The 26,801-nt window shown below is 32.2% G+C and overlaps 5 protein-coding genes across 8 annotated transcripts; 2 read left to right on the top strand and 3 right to left on the bottom strand.

The window, feature by feature from the left end:
- Nucleotides 1–749: 749 nt before the first annotated feature.
- On the bottom strand, nucleotides 750–2,213 carry LOC101506660 (uncharacterized). The gene is made up of 5 exons (XM_004486198.2): nucleotides 2,068–2,213; nucleotides 1,890–1,941; nucleotides 1,568–1,787; nucleotides 1,034–1,365; nucleotides 750–854 (listed from the first exon to the last, which is right to left on the bottom strand). Exons 1-5 carry the CDS (start codon nucleotides 2,211–2,213, stop codon nucleotides 750–752), a joined length of 855 nt encoding a protein of 284 aa, XP_004486255.2.
- Nucleotides 2,214–2,812: 599 nt separating this feature from the next.
- LOC101504623 (protein RMD5 homolog) lies at nucleotides 2,813–6,599 on the top strand. Of its 2 annotated transcripts, XM_004485580.4 has the most exons (3): nucleotides 2,834–2,971; nucleotides 3,958–4,094; nucleotides 5,128–6,599. In XM_004485580.4, the coding sequence occupies exons 2-3, from the start codon at nucleotides 4,070–4,072 to the stop codon at nucleotides 6,306–6,308; spliced, it is 1,206 nt and encodes a 401-aa protein (XP_004485637.1). In that variant the 5' UTR covers nucleotides 2,834–2,971; nucleotides 3,958–4,069; the 3' UTR covers nucleotides 6,309–6,599. The 2 variants fall into 2 exon arrangements, with proteins under 2 accessions (XP_004485638.1, XP_004485637.1); XM_004485581.3 differs by lacking the exon at nucleotides 3,958–4,094 and having other exon boundaries at nucleotides 2,813–2,971.
- Nucleotides 6,600–7,467: 868 nt separating this feature from the next.
- On the bottom strand, nucleotides 7,468–7,941 carry LOC101504291 (uncharacterized). The gene has a single exon (XM_004485579.4). It carries the CDS (start codon nucleotides 7,939–7,941, stop codon nucleotides 7,468–7,470), a length of 474 nt encoding a protein of 157 aa, XP_004485636.1.
- A 1,369-nt stretch (nucleotides 7,942–9,310) lies between these two features.
- On the bottom strand, nucleotides 9,311–18,633 carry LOC101503974 (fatty acid amide hydrolase). 3 transcript variants are annotated; one of them, XM_004485578.4, is made up of 21 exons: nucleotides 18,274–18,627; nucleotides 18,047–18,174; nucleotides 17,854–17,963; nucleotides 17,429–17,489; nucleotides 16,992–17,179; nucleotides 16,767–16,896; nucleotides 16,568–16,645; nucleotides 16,344–16,491; nucleotides 15,850–15,962; nucleotides 15,688–15,763; nucleotides 14,897–14,968; nucleotides 13,959–14,010; nucleotides 12,968–13,048; nucleotides 12,801–12,884; nucleotides 12,587–12,690; nucleotides 12,348–12,440; nucleotides 12,007–12,075; nucleotides 11,443–11,507; nucleotides 10,848–10,909; nucleotides 9,785–9,880; nucleotides 9,311–9,708 (listed from the first exon to the last, which is right to left on the bottom strand). In XM_004485578.4, the coding sequence occupies exons 2-21, from the start codon at nucleotides 18,123–18,125 to the stop codon at nucleotides 9,646–9,648; spliced, it is 1,824 nt and encodes a 607-aa protein (XP_004485635.1). In that variant the 5' UTR covers nucleotides 18,126–18,174; nucleotides 18,274–18,627; the 3' UTR covers nucleotides 9,311–9,645. The 3 variants fall into 3 exon arrangements, 2 of the variants coding, with proteins under 2 accessions (XP_004485635.1, XP_027193520.1); XR_012163754.1 differs by lacking the exon at nucleotides 9,311–9,708 and adding an exon at nucleotides 10,420–10,552 and having other exon boundaries at nucleotides 18,274–18,633; XM_027337719.2 differs by lacking the exons at nucleotides 9,311–9,708; nucleotides 9,785–9,880; nucleotides 10,848–10,909; nucleotides 11,443–11,507 and having other exon boundaries at nucleotides 12,017–12,103; nucleotides 18,274–18,633.
- Nucleotides 18,634–22,051: 3,418 nt separating this feature from the next.
- On the top strand, nucleotides 22,052–23,916 carry LOC101503649 (uncharacterized). Its single transcript, XM_004485577.4, has one exon. It carries the CDS (start codon nucleotides 22,320–22,322, stop codon nucleotides 23,667–23,669), a length of 1,350 nt encoding a protein of 449 aa, XP_004485634.1. The 5' UTR covers nucleotides 22,052–22,319; the 3' UTR covers nucleotides 23,670–23,916.
- Nucleotides 23,917–26,801: the final 2,885 nt, after the last annotated feature.

Genomic DNA, 26,801 nt, shown 5'->3' with positions numbered 1-26,801 from the left:
TATATATATATATATACTAAATATGATGTTGCACGAGAGGATTTGTTTGAGAGGTAATAATCGGAGTTTGTTTGAGACCATTTGTTTGAGAGATAATAATGGGTGCGTTTGTTTTAATAAAAAAAAATTATTCTTTTAAACCAAAAATCATTTTTTAGGGTTTAAAGGGTGTTTGTTTCATATTTTTTTTAAATTATTTTGTTAAAAAAATTATTTTTAATGTGAATAAGGCTTTTAAATAGGCTTACAGGCCAGACCATGATAGGCCGTAGGCCAGGCTTAGGCCGAAAAAAAAGCCTATCATATGCCGTAGGCCAGACTTAGGCCTCAAAAATTTATCATATGTCAGGATCAGGCCTTTCAAAGACTGGCCTGGCCTGGCCTGGCCTGGCCTATTCCCACCCCTATGTGTAGGGGACAATCACTTCATATTCAATTCCACTTACAACACAAAATTTCTCAAACTCGTGTGATGTATACTCACTACCTCCATTTGTCCTTAGCAATTTGATAGTTTTTCCAATTTGTTTTTCAATTTTCACTTTGAAATTCTTGAATATTTCAAATACTTTATCTTTGGTCTTTATCAAATAAATCAACAATATTCTACTAAATTCATCAACAAATATTATGAAGTACTTATTACCTCCCAGTGATGGCACCTCAAATGGTCCACATATGTCACTATGAACCACTTCAAGACAATTATTTGCTCTTGCTTGCACTTGTGACTTAAAAGAGTTCATTGATTATTTTCCTGTCATACACGCTTCACACACCTTCTTAGGAACATCAATCATAGGAACGACACTGATCATATTCTTTATTCCTAGATGTTGCAAGCTCCTAAAATTCTGATAGCCAAATCTTGAATGTCACAACCAATTTTTATCAACTGAGCTCATTGCCTTCAACATTGGATGTCTGCAACTTGTATGTTAACGACAATGGTTCTATTATCTGATAGAGGAACCTTCAATATTATTTTCTTTTGTCCATCATACGTTTCTAGTGCATCATTTTTCATAATCACCTGCAATCCTTTATGAATCAACTGGCATATGCTTAGTAAGTTGTTTTTCATCTCTGACACATACAACACATTCTCAATCTCCATGTTGCCAACACCTTCAGCTTCCAGGATTCTGTCATCAATAAACCTGATCTTGCTTCTTCTTGATGTATCAATATCCACCAACCATTCATTGTGACTTGTCATGTGATTGAAGCATCCGGTATCAAGGAACCATAATTGGGATTGAGATGGTTCTTCATTAGTGGTGGCCATCAACAATATTGTGTATGATTTTGAATCATCCTCTTGTGCAGCAAAAGCCTCATCCTTATCATTCTTTTTATGTTTTCCTTTTTTAGTCCATCATTTATCAGCAAAATGTTCAAACTTCTCACAATTGTAGCATTGTACATTTTTCTTGTCAAAATTCTTTGGTTTGCTTTTGAATTTTCTACTTGCACTTCCCCCCTTTGATGAAGACTCAGACCTATCCTCAGAATTTTTGATTTTATTCTTCTTCTATTTATTTTCCTGGTCTTTTTTCTTATGAACTTTGTGTTGTCAATGCTTGATCCCCATACTTCACATCATTTCTTTTATCCAATCTCAATTCTATTGCTTCTAATGCTCTCTGCAATTCTTCAAGACTCAATGTTGAAATGTCTTTAGATTCTTCAATGGCACACACAATGTAATCAAACATGGGATGCAAGGATCTCAAAATCTTCTCACATAGTTTTTGTTCGGTCAACTTCTCACCACAACCAGTCATCTGATTTGTGATTGTTCTTAATCATGAAATTATATATGATACTTTCTCTTATTCCTCCATTTGCAACAGTTCAAATTTCCTGTGTAAGGTTTGCAGCTTCACCTTAGTTCCTTCTGAATAACACTTCTCAAGAATGTCACATGCTTCTTTTGTACTTGCATAAGATATCTTATCAAAATTGGTTGTATCAAGACATTGGTGAATAATAAATGTAGCTTTGCAATCTTTCTTCTTGTTTTCTTTAAAACTCGATCTTTGCTCATCTGTTGGATTAACTCACAGATCCTCAAAACCATTTTCTATGATTTCTAAGACTTCTTGAAATCCAAACAATGCTCGAATTTTCATTCTCCATCTATCCCAATCTTTTCCATCAAAATGTGGCATATGAGCTGAAATTTTTTCATTGTTTACAGTTGAACTCATCCTTACTTCACTCGTATTGTAATCCTTACACTTCACTTGTATTTTTCACTCATATTTGGATCACAAACTAGTAGTTCTGGATACCAATTGTTAGCTATCAAGCTATTACTTATGCAGTAAAAAAACAAAAAAGTACTAGATGAATGAATGGTAAGATATATTATTGTATTGGTTGATAATTATATTTATATACATGTTATTCTTACACATTTTAACTACCATCTAACTAACTAACTGATTGGTTAATTAGTTAGTTATAACCTTCAATTGCTACATTACTTGAATTACAAGTTACTTAACAATAATTCATTAAGATATAAACTTTCAATTAAAAAAACAAAAGTGATGTAACAATAAAAAATTGTGATTTCAAAATTTATAAACACATTGAATAAATGATAAATCCAAATGTTGGAAAGGTAAATTTATAAAAATAGGGAAAAAGAAGATTTATGTTTGTCCTCTTTAAGTAAAAAATTGTTTTTCCTCTTTAAAAAAAAAAAAGAAAGAAGATTTATGTTTTGACACGTGTGGCCGGTAGCCTCCCCGATAAGAAGATTTATGTTTGTGCTTTTTAAGTAAAAAATTGTTTTTCCTCTTTAAAAAAAAAAAAGAAAGAAGATTTATGTTTTGACACGTGTGGCCGGTAGCCTCCCCGATTTAGCCGCACAGGCACGCCTGCGAACCCTTTCCCGTCTCGTTTCGTCTCCCTCACACCGCACTCGCTTCCTCTCTCTCTCGCTCTCACTCTTTTTCAGGTAACACAAACCCTATCGCCACTTTTTCAATTTCATTTTCCTTCTAACAACTTTCTCTCTCACTTAACGATTCATTTTTTCTGTCCACAAAATAGATCACGTATAACTCAAATATACGCTTGCTTCTATTTTTAAATTTTTTTACGACTTTTGATTTGTTTTTAGTTTAATTTGTTTCTCTCGTTATCATTTTGAATTTGAATTCACAGTTCCTAGTGTGAAATTTTGAATAGAAAATTTTCCCTAATTATTTTGTAAAACATTTTATTGGCAATTAGAGATTCCGATCGGAATAATAGAAAACCGATTTTGTACTATTTACTGTTTACTCCTTTTGATTTCATTATATTTAATTCGGTTTCTCTTGTTCATGTGTTGTTTTCTATTCGAGAATGTCTTTTGTTAGTTGTGTTAATATTTGCGATATTCGGTTATCTGTTTCTACCGTTTTTATTTTATTCCATTGTGAAGTTGATTCTTAATAAATATACTTTATGTATTAATCTTCTCTAGTTAATTGTAGATTGAACATTTTGTTGTGAAGTGCATTATTGAAAATGAAGTTATTTTAAACATTGTAACCAGCATTTACCATTTTGACTCTGTCTTTAGGGAATGATCCATCATATTCTGTGAATTTACCATTTAGCTTTTATGGTAATTCTGGATTACAGAATTATGTTATGCAGTCCTTGCTTTGTAAAATTCAATTTCAGTTATCATGAATGTTGTAACATATAGTTATGTACATTTAATACCGTATCAGGAAGATTGATCGTTTCATAAATATATGTTTTGTTAGTCATTGTAGGGAACCAGTTGGAAAAGATCTTCCTTGTTTTGTTTTCATAACTAGTAGTTAATTGAAGATGCGAGATTATTTGTCTGAAGTTTCAGATTTTATTGATTAACTTTAATAAGGATTCTAATTCTTTTTTTGTTTTTATTTGATACATTCATATAAAATTATGATGCGTGTATTTCAGATATGTGAATGTTACCATAATAGAGTGGCTATATAAGACTAGACAAGTGGTATGGGGCCTTGGGCATGTGGGGAGAATATTCACAAAATCACATACCAGGAGAGTTGATCCAATGGGGGAAAGCTCAATAGTCAGAGGTAAGGTGGGAGATCAAAGAAAACTATAGGCCAAACCATTAAGAGAGATTAAGTGATAAAGGGTCTATTTGTGGACTTGATACATGACACCATCTTATGGCATTGATTAATCTATGTAGCTGATGCCATCTAGTGGAAAGAGGCAAAAACTATAGGCCAAATCATTAAGGGAGATTAAGATGTAAATGGTCTATTTCTGGACTTAATATGTGCCACGATATTATAGATTTGATTGATCCATGTAGTCAATCCCATGTAGCGTGCCGTGAAAAGGTTTTGTTATATCTGTATAGATGAATTAGCATCTACAAATACACTTCAGGGTATAGTTTGGGTTTCTGGGTAATTTCTGTATAATTGATAATACATGTAAACATCAAAGAGCAACCATTCACTAGTTTGCAAAATAGGGAATTAAGGAAACTATCAGCAGTAAGGATACTGATAAGTTAGTGTCCTGGAAAAAGCTCTTCTTTATACATTCTGCAGTTGATCTATAGGTTAATATCATTTTAAGGGAGACACACTATCATTTGTATTTGCACTTGAGCTCTTATATTGTTATTCAAGACTTGGCTAAGCTTGAACTCTATATCAACGGCATTGAGCTTTCCGTGATATTTTAATAATAAATAGGGCTTTTCTGTCTTTTCAATATCTTTGATATGTCTATGTATATTTTACTTTTATATTGGTAGTATCAATGTACAATGTTTTCAGCTTGTTTTATTTTATTCCCCCCTCAATTGAGCTACGTAGAAATGTATTACAAGCTCTCTGAAAGGTGAAGAAACCAAATGATAAGGAAATAGTTTGATAATTTTTTATTGCATGTGACTGTAGTTCTTAATAAAGTCTTGCAACTATTGACTATTGTTGATAATGGTTGACTGTAAGCAGTTGCTATAGCTTTTACCAGTATGCTGCTTTTTGTGCTATCCACATGCCTAATTTTTATACAAGAACAGTTTCTTGCATCTTTCTGAACAGCAGTAAGTAACTGTTCTTTAAAACTTTTTTTAATCTTTTTTAGGAGCTTGTGATCTGAACATCAAGATGGAGATTAGTAGCATCAAAGATGCATTCGACCGTGTGGCTAAGAAGCAAAAGTTATGCTCTTCCAAGTCTCAAGAAACTGTTGACCAGGTAGGGCGTGAAATTGAGCAGGCATTGGCAGCACTTCGGTCACCGCAGGATCCCTCAACTCTAGCTGACCAGAAATCCGTTCTCACAGAACTTAAGTTAAAACTCAATGCTATTGGGGCACTTCAACAGTTAGAAGGACCACATAAGGAATTGAACACAAGTCTTGGCAAGTATCAAAAACTCCTTGAAAAATTGTTAAATCCTGACATCTCAAAGGCATACAGAAATGTGGACTTTGATTCTCATATTATCAATCAGATCATCGCAAGCCACTTTTACCATCAAGGTTTATATGATCTTGGAGATAGCATTGTAAATGAGGCGGGAGAGCCTGATGCAACTGCACTTAGATCTCAATTCTTGGAAATGCATCAGGTTATTGAAGCCATGAGGACTAGAAACCTTCAGCCTGCTCTCACATGGGTCACTGCCAATCGTGAAAAACTTGTCCAGATTGGTTCCAATCTTGAACTTAAGATTCACACACTTCAGTATGTAGAGGTTCTGCAAAATGGAACTCGAGCCGATGCCCTAAAATATGCCAAAACGCATCTTGCTCCTTTCGCTTCTCTCAACAAGGACGACTTCCATAAGCTTATGGGTTGCCTCTTGTATGCAGGACGGCTTGAGAACTCCCCTTATTCTGAGTTGCTGTCCCCATTTCATTGGGAGATAACTACCGAAGAGCTTGCACGACAGTTCTGCTCTCTTATGGGGCAGTCCTATCAGAACCCACTGAGTGTGGTATTTGCAGCTGGAGTTGAAGGGTTACCCACACTGTTAAAGTTGGCTAATGTAATGGCGGCAAAAAAGCAGGAGTGGCAGGAAATGAAACAGTTACCAGTGCCTGTAGAATTGGGCAAGGAATTTCAGTTCCATTCAATTTTTGTTTGCCCTGTGAGTAGGGACCAAGGTAGTGAAGAGAATCCTCCGATGCTGCTGCCATGTTTACATGTCCTTTGCAAGCAATCAATTATCAAGTTATCGAAAAATAGCACTCGAACATTCAAGTGTCCATATTGTCCTGCGGAAGCTACAGTCGCACATTGCAGACAGCTGTATTTCTGACGATGTTTGAGCATTTCTCTCACATTTCATTGGTGAAGTACAGCAGATATAGCTTTCTGGTTGTATATAAATATTCTAAATTATCTTTTACATTTGACTAGACCAATGAGTTAATAAAAATTGAAAGAACCTGTTGATAACCTGGAGCTCTGATTTCATCTCCAACCCCTTGGCTTGTCTTCTCCTCGCAAGCACCGATTCTCCAATTTTACCTGAAGTTTTTGCTTTACCTAGTATGAAACACTTTGAAATGTTCTTCCATAATCTCACTCACTGCCTAAAATTTGCACATAATGTATGTACATTTTTGGTTGCACTAAATATGTACTCTCTCTAGTCTTAATAATAAGAGAAATTAGGGTCAACAAAAGTTGATGTATTTGATTTAAAATTTAGATCAAATATATTCATTTTGGTTTATTCACTTTCTCTTATATTTGAGACCGAAGGAGTAGCAATATAATGTTTATATTCAACAATGTTGATAGATGTATGCTTCGATGGACATGGTAATGTATCCCAGCATGAAGTGATTCAATAAGTTGTTTGACGGCAATGTATCTAGTGCCACGTAGGGAAATTATTTTCTTTTGTTTGATTAAATTCATTCATTTTCATATAAATCTTTTTCATCTCTTGATTTAACAAAACAATGTGCAAGAGTAGCAGTGGTTGTTTAAGTTAGATCAGTTTCAGCTCAGCAAAAACTTATCTTCTAAAAATAGAATCTTGATGAACAATCTCTTTACCATTTTTTTCGGTTAATATCTTCAACACCGAAAATAATCAACAAATTGATTAGTTTTACACGCATAATTATACATTACTTGTTGTGGGCCACTTCGTTCGAGTTTTTTTTTTCCCTTAGTCTTTAAATAGTTTTTTTTCTCTCTTGAAGACTAAACAATAATTACAAATGTTTTGGCATACCAACTTATATTCAGGTTATTTCTTGGCTTACAGAAGATAGTTGGTGTTTTCAAATGGGAAAACACAGAATAAACTGAAACCAAAAAAGAACTAATGAATCAAAACATGTCTCCTCAAGAAATTTTTTAGGGGACAAAATTAAAAAACAGCCTTAGTTTTCTTTTTCTGCTAATTTTTCAAAAGAAGAACAGAAACAAAAAGAAAAAGAAATTGAACATGAAAGTTCTTTCTATGGAAAACCAATTATACTATCAAAAGGGAACAATGGAGAAGAAGGAAGAGAAGATTTTGAAGGAAGATTCTCTTGTTGAAAATATTCCTCCACCATTTTTTTAGTAGCCCTTGCAGACAAAGGATGAAAAAATTCATCCCATTCTTCAACAAACCCTTTGACCAATACCCATCTCTCATCTTCCTCCATTTTGTTCCATTTGAGTTTTGTTTCATCTTCATTGAGCCTTAGGTACCCACATAGTTCTTTGAAAAGTATGTTTCTGCTTTTCCTCATGGCTTCTTCTGCTTGTAGCTGACGGGCTTTGACTATGGATGCTACCTCTGCAAACTCTGTTGTGAGTGCTGTGTCGCTGATTTCATTGTCGCCGCCGGTGCATGAGATTCGGGTCTTGGGTTTGTTGTGTTTGAAGACTGTGATTGGTGAGACGGAGAAGAAGAGCTTGGGAATATGCTGAATCCTCAGAGCCATTGATTTGAGTCTTTAATTAATCGTTTAAGATTTGTGTTATGGATCGATGGAATCGAAGAAAGAAAGAAAGAAAGCGCGGTGCTGATTTCTGAAAATGGATTGCAATCTGACGGTGCAGAGTTTAAGCTATTGCGAGTTAAATTGGACGGCTGATATTTTAACCGCGTGCTTTTGAAGAACCGTTGAGTTTGACAAAAAATTGAAGTGTACTAATTCTGTCAAATTTGTAAGTTTAATGGGTTTATATCAATTTCAGTGTAAATCCAAACATATGCTTGTGACTCGTTATTTGTTGTCAACTATTTTGGCTCAATTCATAAACTGTTTGGTCAAATTCGCTCGTTTAATTAAAATAAATAAATTCAAGTTTAAGATTAAGTTTAATTTGATTAAATGAACCATATTTTATATTACTAATTTTTTCTTTTTGGAGTTTGAATAACTTTTAAAATCTTTGTTAACATGTGTTTTAAAGATATATTAAATAATTCAAAAGTAAAATGTTAATTAAAAAATATAAATTTTAAACTTTTTAAAAATTAAACGCACAAATTTTTTACTTTTAATTCTTTTAACATGTATATTTAGAACACATGATAACAAATGTTATAAAAATTATTATTAAAAAACTAAACATAGAAATGATAACAAATGTTATAAAAATTAGTATTAAAAAACTAAACATATAAATAATATCTTAGAGATTGTATATTCAACTTCTCGAAAATTTAAAAATCATTAATATGTACCATAAAAACACTTGATGATAAGATGAAAAATATTTTGAAAATTTTACTAATTGATGATGAAGATTTTATTGGTCTACAGAAAAATATATAACTTTATTAATATTTGAGAGTGTTAAAAATGGTTTTTCACGATCTTTTGTAATCAAGAAGTTAAAAATTAACTTATTTATTAATTAGGTAATATTTCCATTATCCCACGATCACATTAGTAAAATAAGTTTTTAATAAAATTAGTTTTAATTTGCAATGTAACATCAATTAACATTCCTCTAATTATATCTTCTAATTAATCTTATTTTAATCAACGCACATGAATTGGAGAAAATAATTTTTATATGAAATAAATCATAGTTTTAAATATAATATTATCTTTTTAATATATATTATATTCATTTAAATTTCATGCATAGAAAAATAAAACTTCCCTTTAAATAACTTAAGAAATGGATGAATAATATTTGAGATTAAGAATAGTATGCATCGACAATATAAAACAACTTTATAATATCATTTAGTCAAAACTATCATTATATAGCATAGATTTTTTAAATCAATTATCTAATTATTTGTTGTGAGTTATTCGTCCTAATCTTTTCTATAATTTATGGAACAGTAGTCGGTGCAAACGCATGATAATATATTTCAGGATAACAATCAACAAAAGTATATAACCTTTAAGTGGAACGATGAAAAGTCCTTCACACATCAATCTTATCGAAATTATTAGAGAAGCTGCATTTCGACCTTTTGATGGTGTGCATGTTACCACCCTCCATTATTTTCTAAACAGTATTTTATATTTATAGACTGTAAATATTATTACAATTCTTGTCTGTAGAGATTATTCGCAACGAACTTTGGCAAATCATAAATCCTGTTAAAAAGGATAGCAATTTCCAAATAACGCTAGAAGGCTTCACCCACAAATTAATAACCAGCAAAAGTATCTTAAGCTTCAGTTAACCCTCAGAACATCATAGTATGACACAGGCCTTTTCTTTGACTCACCGCAGAGTTTCTGAATAAATTATGAAGCATGTTTACCCAAAAAAACAGCAATAATAATTATATACCGTCAATGAAAATACACGTACCTCTACTGCAGATGCTACACGCAAAATAGTAGCTTCTGCCCATGGTCGGCCTATTATTTGCAAACCTATTGGAAGTCCTTCTTTATCGTAACCCACCTATACATGGAACGTGTCAGTTAAACAAATGAACAGTATATAAGATAATATCATTCTTATTAGCAATGTTTTATGAACCGTAGGTTGTATTTTCTAAAGTAAATTTAAACCTCGGGCCTAATTGTTTGCGTTGGAAACATGATCAATGGCGGAGTATACAGCCAATACAGCATTTAAGGGGCTTTTAAATGGGGGAACCTACAATCCAAAATTATATTTTGCTAAAATATGGAACAAATTTGTGCTACGTAAGGTGTTTGATTTTGTTTGAAGATTGACACTGAATAGAGTTCCTCACAAAAGCAAATCTGGTGGATTGGAATATGTTGTCACTATTCTGAAGGTTGGAGTCTTGGATGTCATGCCTCAAGTGGATGGGTGTAACTTCATTACTGCATATGATTGTAGGAGTCACTTCTTAGTTTCGGGGGGTGCTGCGATATAGCAAGGAATATCTGGATGCTTGGCAATCTATAAGGTTTGGGATCATTTCAGTTATTTGGTAGTCTCGTAATCATTGGGTGTTCAAGTCAAGTTACCTTGGATGTTGTGGAAAAGATTGTAGAAGTGGCAAAACTGAATGCTTGGAGTTGTCTAACTGAGATTATCTGGTTTTAGACGCCCTGTTTCATCTTGGTTGGCTAACTAATCCTGTTGCTTGTTTGTGTGTTTCTGAAAATACGGCATGCACTTTAACATGTTAGCTATTTATTTTGTCGTTTTGTGTAGACTTGCATAGTTTTTTGGGGTTAGGGATTTGCAGGATGGCTCCCTCTCATGTTGGTTTGTAATTCTGTGGCCTAATTTGGCATCTCTTGTGCCTAATATTAGCTTTTGTTCAATGAACTTTTTTGCTTTTGAAAAAGTCAGTCTATTAGCAATTATGATGGTTATCTGACTCAGAACTCTCAACATAAAATTAATGAACACAATACTCTTGAGTGATTGATATCACAGACACACTTACCGGTACTGAAATGGCAGGGAGTCCCAAAATATTTGCTGGAACAACGAATCGCATAAGGTAAGCTGAGAAAAAGGCAAGTTAAATATTGGTCAGTGAGTTGTCGTAATCTGATCATGGCATTTTGTTTTAAGATCTGTCATGAATTATTACGTTCCAACTTCTAAACGTAAAATGAGCTAAGATAATGGTGTTCAATAATACACATCCAAACCAAAAATTTCCATGACATTTAAACAAACAAATGCCATCAACATTCTGGATTCAGTCATGATAAATAGATTATGGATTCAGAATCTTACGGCTATACTGTATAGAAAAAAATTTGCTTGGCTCTTTTGTAGTTTTGTTGACCTAAGAGTCTAAAGACCATTAATTCATGCTATATCAACAAACAAGTTATCCTATTGCGAGATGATAAACCTTTTAAGTTTACTATCTTGTTTATATTATCAGTAGTAATAAGTAGTAACAAAAGGTGATCTCGTAATGCTAATGATGAAACACTGTTGATAAAAAATGCTAATGACGATGTTGTTCTGTAAATCATTATGGAAAAGATATCCCCAATCTGCAATTTAAAGGTGAAGACAATCACCTGTAGTCGGCAAATCTGTTTCACCACTTTTAAGGGCACTTGGAGGTATTTTGGGCGCCGTCATGCTGTTACAAATAAAAGCAGTTCAGCAGCAATCATAAAACCTTCAAAAAATAAGTTGCAGTTGAATTTTGTAAACATGTGTTTCGTATCAATGACACTTGTTTTTCAGTCCCACCCTCCCCAAAATTGTACAAATAAAATAATATAACCAACAAAAGCTGCTGCTATTAGAATTGATCAAAAGATAAATCACCAGATCTGGTAAGATCAGTTTCTTTATAAGTTTTAATCTTTTTCTTTCTTAGCTGGATGAAGCATGAACAAAGTAGATAGATATCTGATCCTATATTAATGATAATATGATTGTCTTAATGCCAAGGAACTATTTAACAAGTGTCATATATATAGTTATCCAGACTAAAAAAAGCAATTTTAAATCCTACCAAAGAATTATAGACGAGTGCACACCCAGCTTAGAACAATTGAACAGAAACAAAGACAGTACAATGGTCCATTACAACGAGGTGCATTCTACTATAATTGTTCAATTTACGTTCATACCCAGTTGTTGGAGTCACTATGACGTCAACTTTCTTGAAAATCTCCATGAAGTAATGCATAATCCTTCGTCTGAAACAGTTTGAATAAACTTCAGAAGCTACATGCAGAACAATTAAGTATGGTTTACATTTGAATACAACAACAACCAAGCTTTTTCCAACTAAGTAGGGTCATGGTTTACATTGAATAAAAGGAATTTTTTAAAACAAAAAGAATCTAGTGGCACCAGAGGGGGTAAGCCATCCCAACTAGGTTGGCCCTGTTGACCCCAACAATTAAGCATGGTTTCATTTGAATAAAAAGGATGTAGATCTGGTATATTTATAATAAACTCGTATTACCTAATACATTGGGCTGCAACATAATCTGCGGCTGTAAAAGACCGGAAAAGTGCCAAATTTGTGCGAGTATCATATGTCAATTTTACACCTTTCCTATGAAAGAAAAGAAGTAAGGAAACCACCTTAAATTTCTCATTAAAACTTCCAGACAAAGTGCAAGATGAAAAGGGTGCCTTTTAACAAAAAGCCAAATTTCCTATGAAATTACCAACACTTAATTTCAATATATTCAAACATACCCGTCTTCCCAATCAGGATTAAGTGAACATACGCATTCAGAGCCAATGGAAACAGCATGGGCAGTTCGCATGTCCAAGAGCTCTGGTATAACAACTTCTGTCACCTTCAAATAGAAGAGATTTGTGTACTACTTAGAATTGTTCGAATCCATCATGCTAAACTAGAAATTAAGTGCAAACAATTATGCATTACATGATATTATAATGTACTTACTTCACAACCATGTGCCTTTGACAGCATATTAAGAGCATCCTCACATTTATCCGAGACTTCAGTTGAATGGACATTATTAAACCACTTCAAAGGTATAAAAATATTGCTTAGAATTTTTTTTATCAGATTAGCACATAAAATCCATGTTCAAAGGATAGCATGATTACCGGGGTGTACATCCCTATTCTTAATGATCCCAAAACATCTGTATCATCATCGAAAGACAGAGTTGGCAAACAAGGTGTTGACTACACAAGAAACAGAGAAATGTAAACATCATACTAAGAATAGAATGATTTTCAATAAAGAACAGAGTGTGGAATGGTAGAATAAGACCCATTAGTTAGACCTTTGTCTATCTATATATTCAGATTAGTTTTGTACTCTTTTAGATGTTTTTCAAATAACATTCAGAATCATACACACACTTCCCTTAATCAATCCTCTTGTCCAGTCTTACCCAACAGAATAGTGCGGGAACAGAAATATTATGGATACAAGCTCTTCTATTTCACATGAAAGTTCTCAAGCATTTCTGGGATGCTATTTGGTATTGGTGTTCTCAAATAATGGTATGAACTGTGGAATTGTCAGAATACTAATACTCAGAATCATACACACACTTCCCTTAATCAATCCTCTTGTCCAGTCTTACCCAACAGAATAGTGCGGGAACAGAAATATTATGGATAAAAACTCCTCTATTTTCAATGAAAGTTCTCAAGCATTTCTGGGATGCTATTTGGTATTGGTGTTCTAAAGATACTTTAAAATTTATAATATACTTTTACAAATAAAATAGTGATTATAATAAAAGGTAGAGAAGACAAGTGTGCATTAATGAACTACAAAAGAAATATTTAAATCCAAAAGAGTTGGTTAAAGAGTACAAAAATTATCAGGAGCTCAAACATTACTTCAAAGTCTCCATAAGCTCAATCTAACGGGCATTTGAAAATGTTATCTGTTTTTCTCCTACAGCCCAATCTTATTTTGATGATGGTAACTATCCATCACAATTAAATTGAGCTAACAATAAAGGTGCCTGTTCTTTACTATGTATAATTAGTCCCTGACATCTAGTTTTCAACATTAAATTTTCCAATCCCAGCTTTTCTTACGACTGCAAATAATTTCAATTTAAGGATATAAGATTACCGGCTTCATACTGATTCTATTTGCAAGTGTTGCACCCAATATTGCTGCATACCTAAATTATGAGCACAAGAAATATTCATTATATATCTCAAGAGGAAGGCTATTTTTATCTGGGTTTTATATTTAACATCAACTATTGAATTGTTATCTCAAACAATTAGAAGCACAGACATGTAGTCTTGAAACAAATATAAGTTCAATTGAAGGGAACCTAAAGAGCATTTAAGTATAGGAAGCCTTCAGTTTTTCTCAAGCACTAAAAAAAAATGTTTGTGTGGCGACCAAAAGTCATTAATGTTGAATGCATCTGGAACAGCAGTTACATGACGGGAAGGGTCGTCGAAGGAACCTTCCACCAAAAGCGAAAGAATTTTAATAAGTTGCAGTAAAGAAAATACGCAAAAGAAAGTTTAGGGTGTAAACCATAAAGATGCCAGTAAGGAAGTTCCCATTTACTTGTTGTGACTGTCTATTAGATTCTAAAACCAATTTACGAAATAAACTCTTTACTTGCACTGAAAATCCCAGATAAAACTTCTACATAAGTATCGTACTGCACAATGAGAAGTTTGGATCTGATAGGAACTTGGGGTATAATGGGGTCCCTAAGTTCCACATTGAGTAGTATGTGATGCTTGATGGAGTATTTAAGTGGATTGGTTCTTCCCCCTTAATAGCCAGCTTTTAAGGGAAGATTCTTGAAGTGCTTGGGTGCTTAAAGTATGTACTTAGAAGAACACACTTGCCTAAACTTCTAGCAGCTGCAAAATAATGCTGGGTTAAGTGCATTACTAGAACAAAACCTGGGTGTTAATGGAGGAATGATGAAAAATAACCAGTCTTTTGAGGAATGCAAAGTAGATAGCAGACAAGCAAAATGAAAGAATTCACAGAAAAAGGAAAACTAATCGAGAAAGAGAAAAATATGCATTGCTTACACTAGCATCGCATCCTCTACTGTTGAAGCAATAGGTCCAATAACTTCCACTGTCCCAGAATCACATATGGACCTGAAAATGAATAAAAATTAGTAGTGAGTTCCAGATAAAATAAATTTAGCTAGGCAACCACTAATTTTTTTTAATGCAACTAAATATATTATTCATAGATCTTTTTCATTACAACCATGACATGTCACAAACTTCGGTACATAAAAATTTATGTCAAATTCTTGGAAGATTACATGCTTCTCCGGCATATACTACTCAGACACATTGCTCTTTTAACATTTGCTAAATTATAAACTTATATTTCTAAATGAGAAAATAACATGTTTACATTGAATTTTTTGTACAAATGAAATGAGAAAATGTATCTTGCAATCTTATTAGAAGATAAAAAAAAATGTTTCACCAACCGTCTAAGTAGAGCCAACAGTCATAAAAACACACTACAACTACTATCCACCATGCCTAAGAGTGGAATGTGAAAAGAAACTACAGTTTAATGAATAAAAGTTAAACAAGTTCCTTCAATACCCAAAGACAGACTGTTTCCCATATAATATAGGAGGATTGTTACTGAGCTATAATAACTGCCAGCTTTAAGTTCCTAGGTTTCAGAAGATGAAAACAGAAGCATTTTCATCCTTATAAATTTAATTAGAGTTATGACCATCGTAGTCATGTGTTATTTGACCAATATATATAAGGCCTATTGCAGCAAGCTTTCTTCAATATGGCACTAAAGGAACTTCATCAACATTTTGTCGAGTAGTGTAAGGAATTACCCCTCCATGCTTGATCGTCCATAGTTTATCTTTAATCCTACCACACCACATAGGGAAGAAGGAATACGGATTGAACCTGCCTTTCTCCACAATATTTAAAAATGAGAATCAGTATATGGAATTGATGCAAACAAATAGTTTGACACATCAGATTTGCACAACCTCCACCATCAGTTCCAAGTGCAGCAGAACATAATCCAGAAGCAACAATTGCAGCTGGACCCGAAGAAGATCCACCAGTATACCTATCAAGTGCATGAGGATTTCTTGCAGTTCTGCAACTCAAGAAAATTCAGTTGAACAATCACATATGTAGGTTTTGATGAAGAATGTAAGAAAATTATTAGCAAACCAAAATAGTTTTCATGAGTATATTAGATTCAAGACAATTAAGGTTGTGGGAAATTTTCCTTTAATTTCCTGAAGGCTTTTGAGTTTTGACAGAAACTGGGAATCAGACCCAGTAAATACAGAGAACTGAGTCTGAGATATAATTTAAAGAAAACAACAAAGAAAAAAAAGATAACATAGGTCATTTGAGAATTGAGAGACCTATAATATTGAAACCTCGCATCCTGTCATACACTTAATTCTTGCTTACTACTCCTTTCCTTCCATTTTTTCTTGGCATCAATAAATAACATAGATAAGCTTACCCGTAATTAGAATTATTTCCTGTCGTACCCATGCCAAGCTCATGCATATTTGCCTTCCCTATGAATATGACACCACAGCTGCGCAGTCTTGAAACACAGACGGCGTCCTTCTTTACAGTCCGTACCTCATGCATCCATGTAGTTCCACCTGTCGTCACCAAAAGATGATTTAAAGCGTATTTCTTTAATTACTTACAGAAAGTCATATCCTAAGATTTGCTTACCCTTAGACAGGAGAGGATAGCAGTCTATGTCATCTTTGATAGCCATGAAAATTCCATCCAATATTGATAAAGGATTTCCTACATAAAATCCAAGAGTGTGACTAGGGTAATTATCATACTTAGTCAATCATATTTCAACATAATCCTATGTCAAAGATTTACAATTGAACAACTGAGGATTTGAATCATACAGGATTACCTGCTTCAAACCTCTGAGTAGATGCTGCTGCCTGCTTTCGGACTTCGTCAGCATCAAAAGATATCAATAGTGGCGTTGGAGGTTTATCTATTCCATTCTCCTCTATAATTGAGATGATGCGCTCAGCAACCTATATATTCAAAGTGAAACCATTTCATTTAACAATTTAATTTAGAATAAAGACAATTCTGTGTTTGAAGTTACTATCAACTGGATATCACATACCATAGACGGGGTTACTTTTTTAACCCGATAAGCATAAGCATAGTCACGTATTTTCCAGTACCGGAAGGGTGCGGATGAATTTTCCCAGAATTTAGCGGGATCATAATGAGGAAGACATTTCAAGGCAGACTCAACTCGGTCTTCAGGTCTCCCTTCTTCGTCGAGCTCAACGACACTAGGTTCCTTTTCTGAATTTATGTTACAACATCAGGTTCCTTCTTCAAATGCAATGCAAATTTTTTGACACAATTGCTAGTTTTTCTTTTTTTTTATATATAATCACAAATTGCTAATTTTCATTATCTTTCTCTTAGGTAATTTTATTCCTCTTATTCCATTCTAATTATCCCAATGAATCAAGCTTCAAATTAAGTAAGATCCACACAAAAAAGAACACCTTCAATGCAAACATATAAATATATAGGAGAAGAAATCACCTTGAGGTGGATATTCAGGTTTAAACATAGGTTCCTCGGGTATCACAGTGTTCCGCAATAACTGTTCATCATAACCGGGATATCAAAAGTAAAACAAGTAGACGGAACGTGAAGTCAGTCACAAATGGCAGTTTATGAAGAAGCATTGACACAAACATTGGATACCGACAATAATTTTAAAAACTAAAAGTGTGATTAAATGGAATCACGTGTGTCACTGTAGTGTCAATGTCGGACATCGACTCATGTCAAACACTTAAACACATTTTCAATCTAAGTATTGATAGTGCACATTGGGCAACCTACTCAAAGTATTATAACAGCACAACTGAAATAAAAACTTCAACATAAAAAACGCGCGAAACATTGAGCAACAATTTCAGCAACCGAAAAACAAGCAAAAAATCAAACATGCTCACACAAACCTCATCAACGTTATTTTGCTTCTTCAAAAGAGTTATCAATAGAGGACCTATCAATGGAGCTTCGATTATCCTCACAAACAATCTAAACACAAAGCCAGTCAAATGCGGAGCTACAAAACAAAACGAAAACAATAAATCAAATCAAATAAAAATTAATTATAAAAAATGAAAAATCGAGTGAAATCTGAATTACCTTGGAGAATCTCAGATTCGTATTTAACTGTGGACAAGTCTACGTCCTTCGCCGGCACCAATACACGCTTTTTCCCCATCTTCAGAGTTCAAAAAATGCACGCAAGACTTTGCTTTTCGATAAACTAACTATTTCAATCCAAATGAACACAATAGAATTGCAGTAGTGAGCGATTAATGAAATTGAAATTGGAAGTGCAAAATTGCAGAGAGTAGAAACAAACAAACCTAGCAGTAACAGTAGGAGTAGTAAATAGCAGAAACAAAATTGCAATATTGTTTATTTAATATGATGATGAGAAGTAAATGCTATTAACCGTTTCGGTTGTTGGTATGTACCGTGGATGGAAGATCAATTCCACAATACGGTGCCGTCTTGGATTTGTTAGTTAGTTCAATGTCACTATCTGACAAATTATTACTACCCAAATTGGTGGTGGGGTTACATTTTATAAATGCGCGCATCGCAGAGACTTCTACATTTTCAAAACAACTAACGCTCTCTATCTATAAATCTGCCACCTCTCTCTCTCCCACTAAATTAAATACAACTAACTATCTACTCTCTCCTTCCTGGCTAAAACTAACCATTTCCACACCTATGAAGGATGATAATTACTTTTTTCTCTATTGGATGATTTGATTGGTGTAGGAAACATTTATATGTATATTAAAATACTAGCAGATTGTGTACAACGTTGTTTGTATGATTATTTATTACTATTTAATATTTTGGGACCAATTTGATCTTGTTTTATATGAAAATATATTTGTTGAACATGTACTTTATCGAGTTAATAATCGGGTTTTAATCTAAAAATTAATATGATGTAATTTTAAAATCGGATAAGTGACACGCAACTTAATCTAATTTATCATTTATACACATATAATTAAAACAACAACTATAAAAGAACAAAAGATGTAAAAAAACATATTTGACCTATTAATATTATTTGCTAAAACGCCAATAAAAAAATACTATATATATAAAAAATAATAAAAAAAACAGTAAAGTTATACGTGAGAAATTATGATTGATCGCAAGGAAAAATAATCTCTCAAGGATTGGTAGAACACAAAAAAAGATTACAAAGTCAAGTTGTGGACTTCTTGCTTAAAGAACTTCTACTCTTTTGGTAGGCGTTTTTGTTAGAAGTCAAATAGTTGACTTATTGCTTAAAAAACTTCAACTCTTTTGATATCCGGCCTCTTTCTTTTTTCTTAAGTTTTTTGTATTATAGGTAATATCATTTGAGGCTAGTCATATATCAAATTTGAGTATCTTTGTCAACTTGAAATTGAATTTGTTACATTATAAAATTGAATTTGAGTATCTTTTTCATATTCATTGATGTAAGCAACCTTTTCGTTATGTATTTTTTGAGTCCTTTTATATTAAATGATAACATGGGCCATGACCAATTAATTTTTGGAAAAGTAATATTGTCACAATTTATTAATTACGTTAAGTTAAAAAAAATGTTACAGTGTTTATTTTATATTACGTATTTTTTACATTAACTATTTCAATTTTTTATTATTCTTTCTGTCGTAATATAATTGACTCATTTATAAAAAAATAATTATTTTAAAATAATTGATTCTTTCAATTTTTACTGCAATTATTTTCAATTTTACACTATAATTAATATTATTTATATTATTTTTAATGCAATATATTTTACTTATGATATTGATAATACATCAATATCTAAAAAGAATAATTTAAAAAAAATATATCTCTTTTATTTATACATTTTTCTTAATATGTGTGAATAATCGAATAATATTTTAAGATGAAGGAGATATTATTTTTATATAAATAAAATAAAATCTATTTTTTCTTTTTCCATTTTTATAAAGAGACTGTTTAAAACAGATAATTGATGTATGTTATGAAAAATGCAAAACACGACTTGCAACGAATGCATCTGCACAATGATTTATCTTTTTAAAATAAATTAAAGCCAAAATAAATTTATACCAAAACAAATCCAACGGTTAATAGCAATTCGTGATTTTTAGAGAGTCCATTATTCGTACTATCAAGCTTTTCTCTTTAAAAAACATTAGTTTGTAATTAATTTCTTGGATTATACTAACGAGTAATGATAAATAAAAATGGCTACGCAGATCAAATGGTAAATGATTTTAAATGGTATAACTTAGTGAAAAAGAAAATGAATAACACTGGCAACATATTTTTTAATATACATCTTTAATATATTTATTTTATTAATTAAAATTCACATAAATCATAATAAATTTAAATAAAATCTACACAGTTTGATAAAATTCATGTGAATTTTAATTAATTGAAGATAATATGTTGAAACATGTGTGTTAGTAAAAATAAAGGAAACATATATGTATAGATATATTCCATGAAAATAGTTATATGTGTTTATAATAATGACATGAGGAAGTATGTAACAGTATAGGCCTATGTCGGCAGCTATTTTGAATTTAGAAGATTATTTTGAAACGTAGAAACATATATTTATCTTTGTTTGAAACAAGATTATAATATTTTTGAAAACATTGAAATTATAGACTGTACTATGTTGAAATTTAGGTAAATATTATTATTATTATTATAAAATTTAAGTAAATATAATTAAAAGTAACTAATTGTTATATTAGTGTTATTATTGTTTTGAAAATAAAGTTATTTCGTACTCCAAATTAGGAATAACATTTTGTGTCGGTAACAACATAGATTTTCATATTATTTCATATCGTGACATTAATAATATACAATTAGTTACTTTTACTTATAATTGAGTTCGAAAGTAGTATATATAAATGAGTGCAGTGACTACACCAAACAATGAGTAGCTCAGCGCAATTAATCATAATGCTACCAATAAAGTATAAGAGCACAATATAGTTTGATATCTAATTGTGTCTTAGACTTTGATAGTTGGAGCTTACATTGGATGAAGAATGATAAAAGTATGAACTATCTCTTATAACTTTTTATTTTAGATAAATTATTCTTTCACTTCTTATATTTTATGGAATAGTAAATTCAAATATGTATTATGACAAAAAAATAATATCTAAATTAACTAATCTAAATAGGTTAATTGTGATAAAAATTATTGAATAAAAAGAGATCAACATGTTATCGCAAAGAGATTTACTTAGTTAAGTGTTTGCTAGACATTCTCTCATGTTCATGTTAGTATGTAGTATTAAACTTGACATAACACTATTCTCTCATGTTCATGTTAGTATGTAGTGTTATACTTGACATATCACTTGCAAGCGTTATCCAGATCATGTGTTTTTTATTTGAAAACAAATGAAAAACAAAGCATTTTGATAATGTTTACATGAAAAAGTGTTTATCTAAATGATTCTTTTTAATAATGCTTTGCATATTGTGTATATTTGAATGTTGTTAGTTGCTCTTCGATTTTGGCATAGAGTGATAAGTATATAAGGAATTTGGAGAGATGGAGATAAATAACTCTCAGCAGTGGTATAAGACCATGGATTACCGGGTGTAGATAATTTAAATTCAATTTCTAATTATTATTTGCATATAAAAATGAAAACGTAGATAAAAATTGAACAACTTTAAGGGTCCTACTCTTTAATATGTATTTGATCTTGCAAGTATTTTGTAAAAAATTATTTTTTCTCCTTATAAATATATCACATTTTTCATTTGATAATACAATCAACTTTAAATAAAAATCAGTAAAAATAATCATTTAATTATTCTATTTTATAATTCCTTTAAAAGTAATGCTAACACGTATTTTTAGGATAAGATATTTGTTAAAAAAATAAACAAAAAAATTATTTTTGTAAAATGTCCTAAAATATTAAAAGGGGATTTTTTTCTCATTAAATATTTCTTTTATTTTCGTTTTTTGGTTCTTTAACTGGAGCACCTTGATTTTAATTTTTAAAAACAAAGACCTCAATATGTATTTATTGAGAAAGAGCTAGTTATCTTTAGTTTCACCCCAATATCTACGTTATCAACCCCGAGAATGAGGATAACATAACACAAACACAGCAGTAATAAAAAGACGCGTTGCAAAAAGTCATAGACAATCATGGAGTCCTGTGGATGTGTATCTCTCTCTATCAGTCATGAGTCATGATCGCACACACACATGACACAACCATATGAGGATATGGCCCAACCCCATAATGGAAAATTAAGTATCAACAAGATAAAGATACAACCACACACGGCACTAGTACAATAGTAGTGGGACAAAGCAACAAATCAAAGAGTGAAGTGTTCGATAATGCAAATGGAGAACTATTCATATCAATCATACCCAGATTCAGGAGACTCCTCTCCTCGTTCAAGAGAAATCGACTTCGAAAACCCACCCACAACAATACCATGGGACGATCAACAACAACTACAACAACAAAGTTACAAAGTCAAGTTCATGTGCAGCTACGGTGGCAAGATCCAACCGCGCACACACGACAATCAACTCTCTTATGTTGGTGGTGAAACTAAAATCCTAGCCGTTGATCGTAACATCAAGTTCCCCTTATTGATCTCCAAGCTCTGTTCTCTTATCGAAGCACCTGATGTCTCTTTTAAGTACCAGCTCCCTGGCGAGGATCTCGATGCTCTAATCTCAGTAACCAACGATGATGATCTTGACCACATGATGCATGAATACGATCGTCTCTCCCGTGCTTCCGCTAGACCCGCACGTATGCGATTATTTCTTTTTGTTAACGATTCCACTCCATCTTCAAACCCACCCGACCCGATTAAACCAGCCAACGTTGACTATCTTTTTGGTATTGAAAAACCGGTAACAGTTACTCCGCCTCCCGCCGCCGTTAAATTTCACGATCCTGTGCCGGAACCGGTTGCTCCGCTACCAGAATTTCATCCTCGACAAGCTTTGAATCCATCTGATCGGGTTACAGCTTCGGATCCGGGTTTAAATCATCAGATTGAAATTCAGAGGCAGTTACAGCGGATGCAGATTGCGGCGGAGAACGAGCAAACTGCTTATCGGAGAAAAAGCGAAGATAATTTCGTCGGAAACTATTCTACCGGAGATTATTACGTTCAGAAAGTGCCGGAGAAATTCCCGGTGTCTAATTTTTCAGCACCGCAGCAACATCAACCGGGTTATTGGCAGGAAAAGCCTGTTCCCGGCGAGGCTTATCCGCCGGTTGCGCCTGGAGGAGGAGACCAGCCTGTTTATATGGTTCCGGCGCCGGGAAATTACTATAATACGCAGCCGGTGATGCGTCCACCCGTAACTCAAGGATACTACGCTGTGCAACGAATGCCATCCGATTCTTACCGTGAAACGCAGGTTTACGGCGGCGCACCTCCTTCTAAAGCGCCGTTTTCGTCGGGGATGTCGGCGAATTATGCACCGGCGCAGCCGGTTAAAGGTCCTGCGTATGCGGAAGGAGTTAGTGTGGTTCGGTCGACTGGGATACCGGATAATTCGGTAGGTTCGTACGCACAAGTGGCGTATGATAGTGCAAGTGGCAGACAAGTTTATTATACTGCGCCAGGTGGGGTAGTACACGCTCCGCCGTACCAAGGAGTTGCTGCGCCTGTCACCACAGACGTTAAAGGGATGAGCAAGATTTCTCAAGGTTCAGTTTGATTAGAATTTTCGATTAAGATTATGTTTATGTTAATTTTAAAATATTATGTCAATAATTTTTTCTTTTGCACTCTTTTACCGAACTTGGATGAATATGATAGTAGTCTTTTATTATAACATGTTACTAGTATATATTGTTGTACTTGTACTAAGAAAAACATGTTATTTTGTACACGATGTGGACTGTGTTATACACTTGTAATATGGCTGTGTTTAGACTTCTTTCTATGCCACTAATTTGTGTCTAGATAGTGTTTTTTCTGTTTTTATAATTGTGCTTAATTTAACTTCAAATGTCTCTTTATCTCTTCCTGTATGTGTCAAAATAAATCTCCTTTTCGATTTAAATTATACTGAAACAAATTTTTTTTGGAGGTACCTGGGATCATGATCAAGCTGTTCAGGATTTTGTTGGAATTTGCGTATATATTTTATTTGACATCGAATAGAATTTTGAATTTGTTGCACACAAAAAATTGAGTTTGTTAAAATCATTTGAATTGTTAAGGAAAATTGTAACTCCTTTTAAGAAGATGCAATCAAATTGTTTGATATTGTGATTGGAAGACTTAAAAAATGGAGTTTAATCGAAAAAAGTAACTAGGCCAAAAAAAAATATAAAATGGCAGAAATTCGTGTACCTTTAATTATTTATTATGAATTGAAAACCATATCCTTATCTTTATCTCTATCTATATCAACTTCGTGTTATCGAATTGAGTGTACATCACAATGTATACTAAAAAACAAAGTGTAGCAATCACACCTGTGATAAGTGTTATTGAGGACAAGTGCGCAGGGTTTAGTTAACTGCTCACATCCAAAATCCAAAATCATTATTATTTCATTAAGTTAGACAAAACAGTGACGGCAACCATAACAGGTGGAATTTTCAAATAGGAGGAAAGTGTGCATTTAATCGTTATTTAAACGCCCATGATTGCCCCCACCATATTTTTCTTTGAATTTAAGTTGAAGTGACTCTCTTTCACCTCAATTTTCTTTGAACTTTCATTATGGCTTCACACCACAACATCTACATCTACATGTCACTATATTTTTATGATATCTTTTGAGGCGTTGGAAAAGTGTACGAGTTGTTGCTTCATTTTTACACTTTCATTTTACTTTTTATAATAATACTCTTATATTTTAACTAACTTTTTTATGAGTAGGCAACGAAATTAACCTTCGGATTTAGAAGACTAACAAACACTATGCACTAATCACTTGTGTTAAACTCAAAACAACAAGTTCGTTAATCGATGTATTATATCTTGATTTTGACAATATAAAATTTGTCATCCAACATTTACATAGTGCGTTTAGTTCATATATTTTTTATTTTTTTATTTCATTGTCATCACTAAAGCAATTGAAAAAACTTTAGAGAGAGAGATTGCATATACCAAAGTTATCATAGTGCTCTTGTATTATACATTTTGTTTTGGAGGTAAAAACTAATTCAAGATGGAGGTAGAAAAGAGTGCATGTTGGAGGAGAAGATTTCTTAAGACAATATTAACTCAATTTTTAGTTTATCTCATTTGATAAGTTATTTTAGTAGATGACTAATATATCCAGAAATGCAGTTAATTTTGTTGATTTTATCAAAATTATGATTTGCTTTACAAAATCAACCATCATTGATAATATAAAAATGAGAATATTTTATGCATTTCAAAGTAATTGAACCATTTACACACAAAAATTGTTTCATAATAATTGATTATTTCAATTTACAATGCACTTCTTTTTAATTCAATTGGATTTCTTAAGATAAAATTGGATTTTTTTAAATTTGTAGGGTACATGTCAAATTGTAAGGTATGAAAATCTAATTTTCCAACAGAGATCCTGTTTTTATTTAAGCTCCTTTTGTGGGCTTTTTCAAGCACAATACACTGCATATCCACATTGTGGCCTATCAAAGATAAATAAGTGTTTCTTCTTCTATTCTCTAATATTTTCAAATATATAATTTATTTTGTTAATTTAAACATGTAAAATATTTATCTGAATTAGCAAATGCAGACAAAAAAACAAAAAATTGAAAGCGTTTGAGAATTTTTGGGTGTGACAAAAGAAACTTTTAAGATAAATACCAAGAGCCATTAATTTGGGCTACTTTCATCCCATTACAAGCATAATCAATTTTAGAAATTTTTATATCTATACTCCTAAGTTCTACATCTTATTATAACATATTTCTTTCATCCCACAATAAATAATTCATATGCATCAAATTATTCAAAATGAATGATTTGTAATAATTTTTAACACAATATCAATTATTATTTTTAAATGTACTTTTTAATTAATACTATTAATTAATACTTATACTCTCAAATCAATATACTCTACTTTATATTTATAGTAATGACAACTACACTAATATTTTATAATGATAATTTAGTACAAATATTATTCTCATTTTTATAATATATACAAAATGACCAAATAAACCACTTATTTTAAAATAGATAGAGTAATAATATCGAGATACCAACTTTCAAAAGTAATAAATAATCAAAAGTTTTTTTTTCTATTTATTAACTAATGTTATTTTCAAAGTGAAATCTCTATCAATGACTTCAATGTTAATCATCCTAAACCTAATTTGTATAGTTTTGAAATGAGCGTTGATTCTCTAAAAGTGTGTGTATAAATTAAAAAATGTTATATATCTTAATTTTTTTAAATATTATTAAACCGTTGTTATAAAAAAAGTATCCTCATATTAATACACATTTCATATCATGGATTTCACAAATATTTATTCAACTTTTGTGAAGGAAATTGTTCACTTTAAAAAGAGTTGTCTATTTTATTTTTCAGGTATACTTGTTCAACCGTTGTTTGAAAAAATATTCATTTTTAAATAATTATTAACTATTCATACTGTGTGAATAGTTTTTTACCACCATTAAAAAAAGTGTTGCTTGGAAAAATATCCATTTTTTTAATAATTATTGACTATACCATATTGTGTGAATAGTTTTTTACCACCGTTAAAAAAAAAGTGTTGCTTAAACTCTAAAATATTGCGGTAATTGTCTTGATATTCTGTTTTCTTTCTCAACTTTAGTGTAAAATTGTGTTAAGTATCAAATGAATAGTGTAACTCTTTCC

The sequence above is a fragment of the Cicer arietinum genome, chromosome 1, assembly GCF_000331145.2.
Source record: "Cicer arietinum cultivar CDC Frontier isolate Library 1 chromosome 1, Cicar.CDCFrontier_v2.0, whole genome shotgun sequence".
NCBI lineage: Eukaryota > Viridiplantae > Streptophyta > Magnoliopsida > Fabales > Fabaceae > Cicer > Cicer arietinum.
This window is presented reverse-complemented; position numbering and strand designations above follow the sequence as displayed.

Coding starts and splice junctions, on each gene's coding strand:
- LOC101506660 (XM_004486198.2), bottom strand. CDS start 2,213: ATGAGTTCAACTGTAAACAATGAAAAAATTTCAGCTCATATGCCACAT. Junction 1,788..1,889: donor GTTATTCAGAAGGAACTAAG/GTGAAGCTGCAA, acceptor ATCACAAATCAG/ATGACTGGTTGTGGTGAGAA. Junction 1,366..1,567: donor TCAAGCATTGACAACACAAA/GTTCATAAGAAA, acceptor GGACTAAAAAAG/GAAAACATAAAAAGAATGAT.
- LOC101504623 (XM_004485580.4), top strand. CDS start 4,070: ATGGGGGAAAGCTCAATAGTCAGAG. Junction 4,095..5,127: donor GGAAAGCTCAATAGTCAGAG/GTAAGGTGGGAG, acceptor AATCTTTTTTAG/GAGCTTGTGATCTGAACATC.
- LOC101504291 (XM_004485579.4), bottom strand. CDS start 7,941: ATGGCTCTGAGGATTCAGCATATTCCCAAGCTCTTCTTCTCCGTCTCA.
- LOC101503974 (XM_004485578.4), bottom strand. CDS start 18,125: ATGGGGAAAAAGCGTGTATTGGTGCCGGCGAAGGACGTAGACTTGTCC. Junction 16,897..16,991: donor AAAAAGTAACCCCGTCTATG/GTATGTGATATC, acceptor TTGAATATATAG/GTTGCTGAGCGCATCATCTC. Junction 9,881..10,847: donor TCCCTGCCATTTCAGTACCG/GTAAGTGTGTCT, acceptor TTCCATGTATAG/GTGGGTTACGATAAAGAAGG.
- LOC101503649 (XM_004485577.4), top strand. CDS start 22,320: ATGCAAATGGAGAACTATTCATATCAATCATACCCAGATTCAGGAGAC.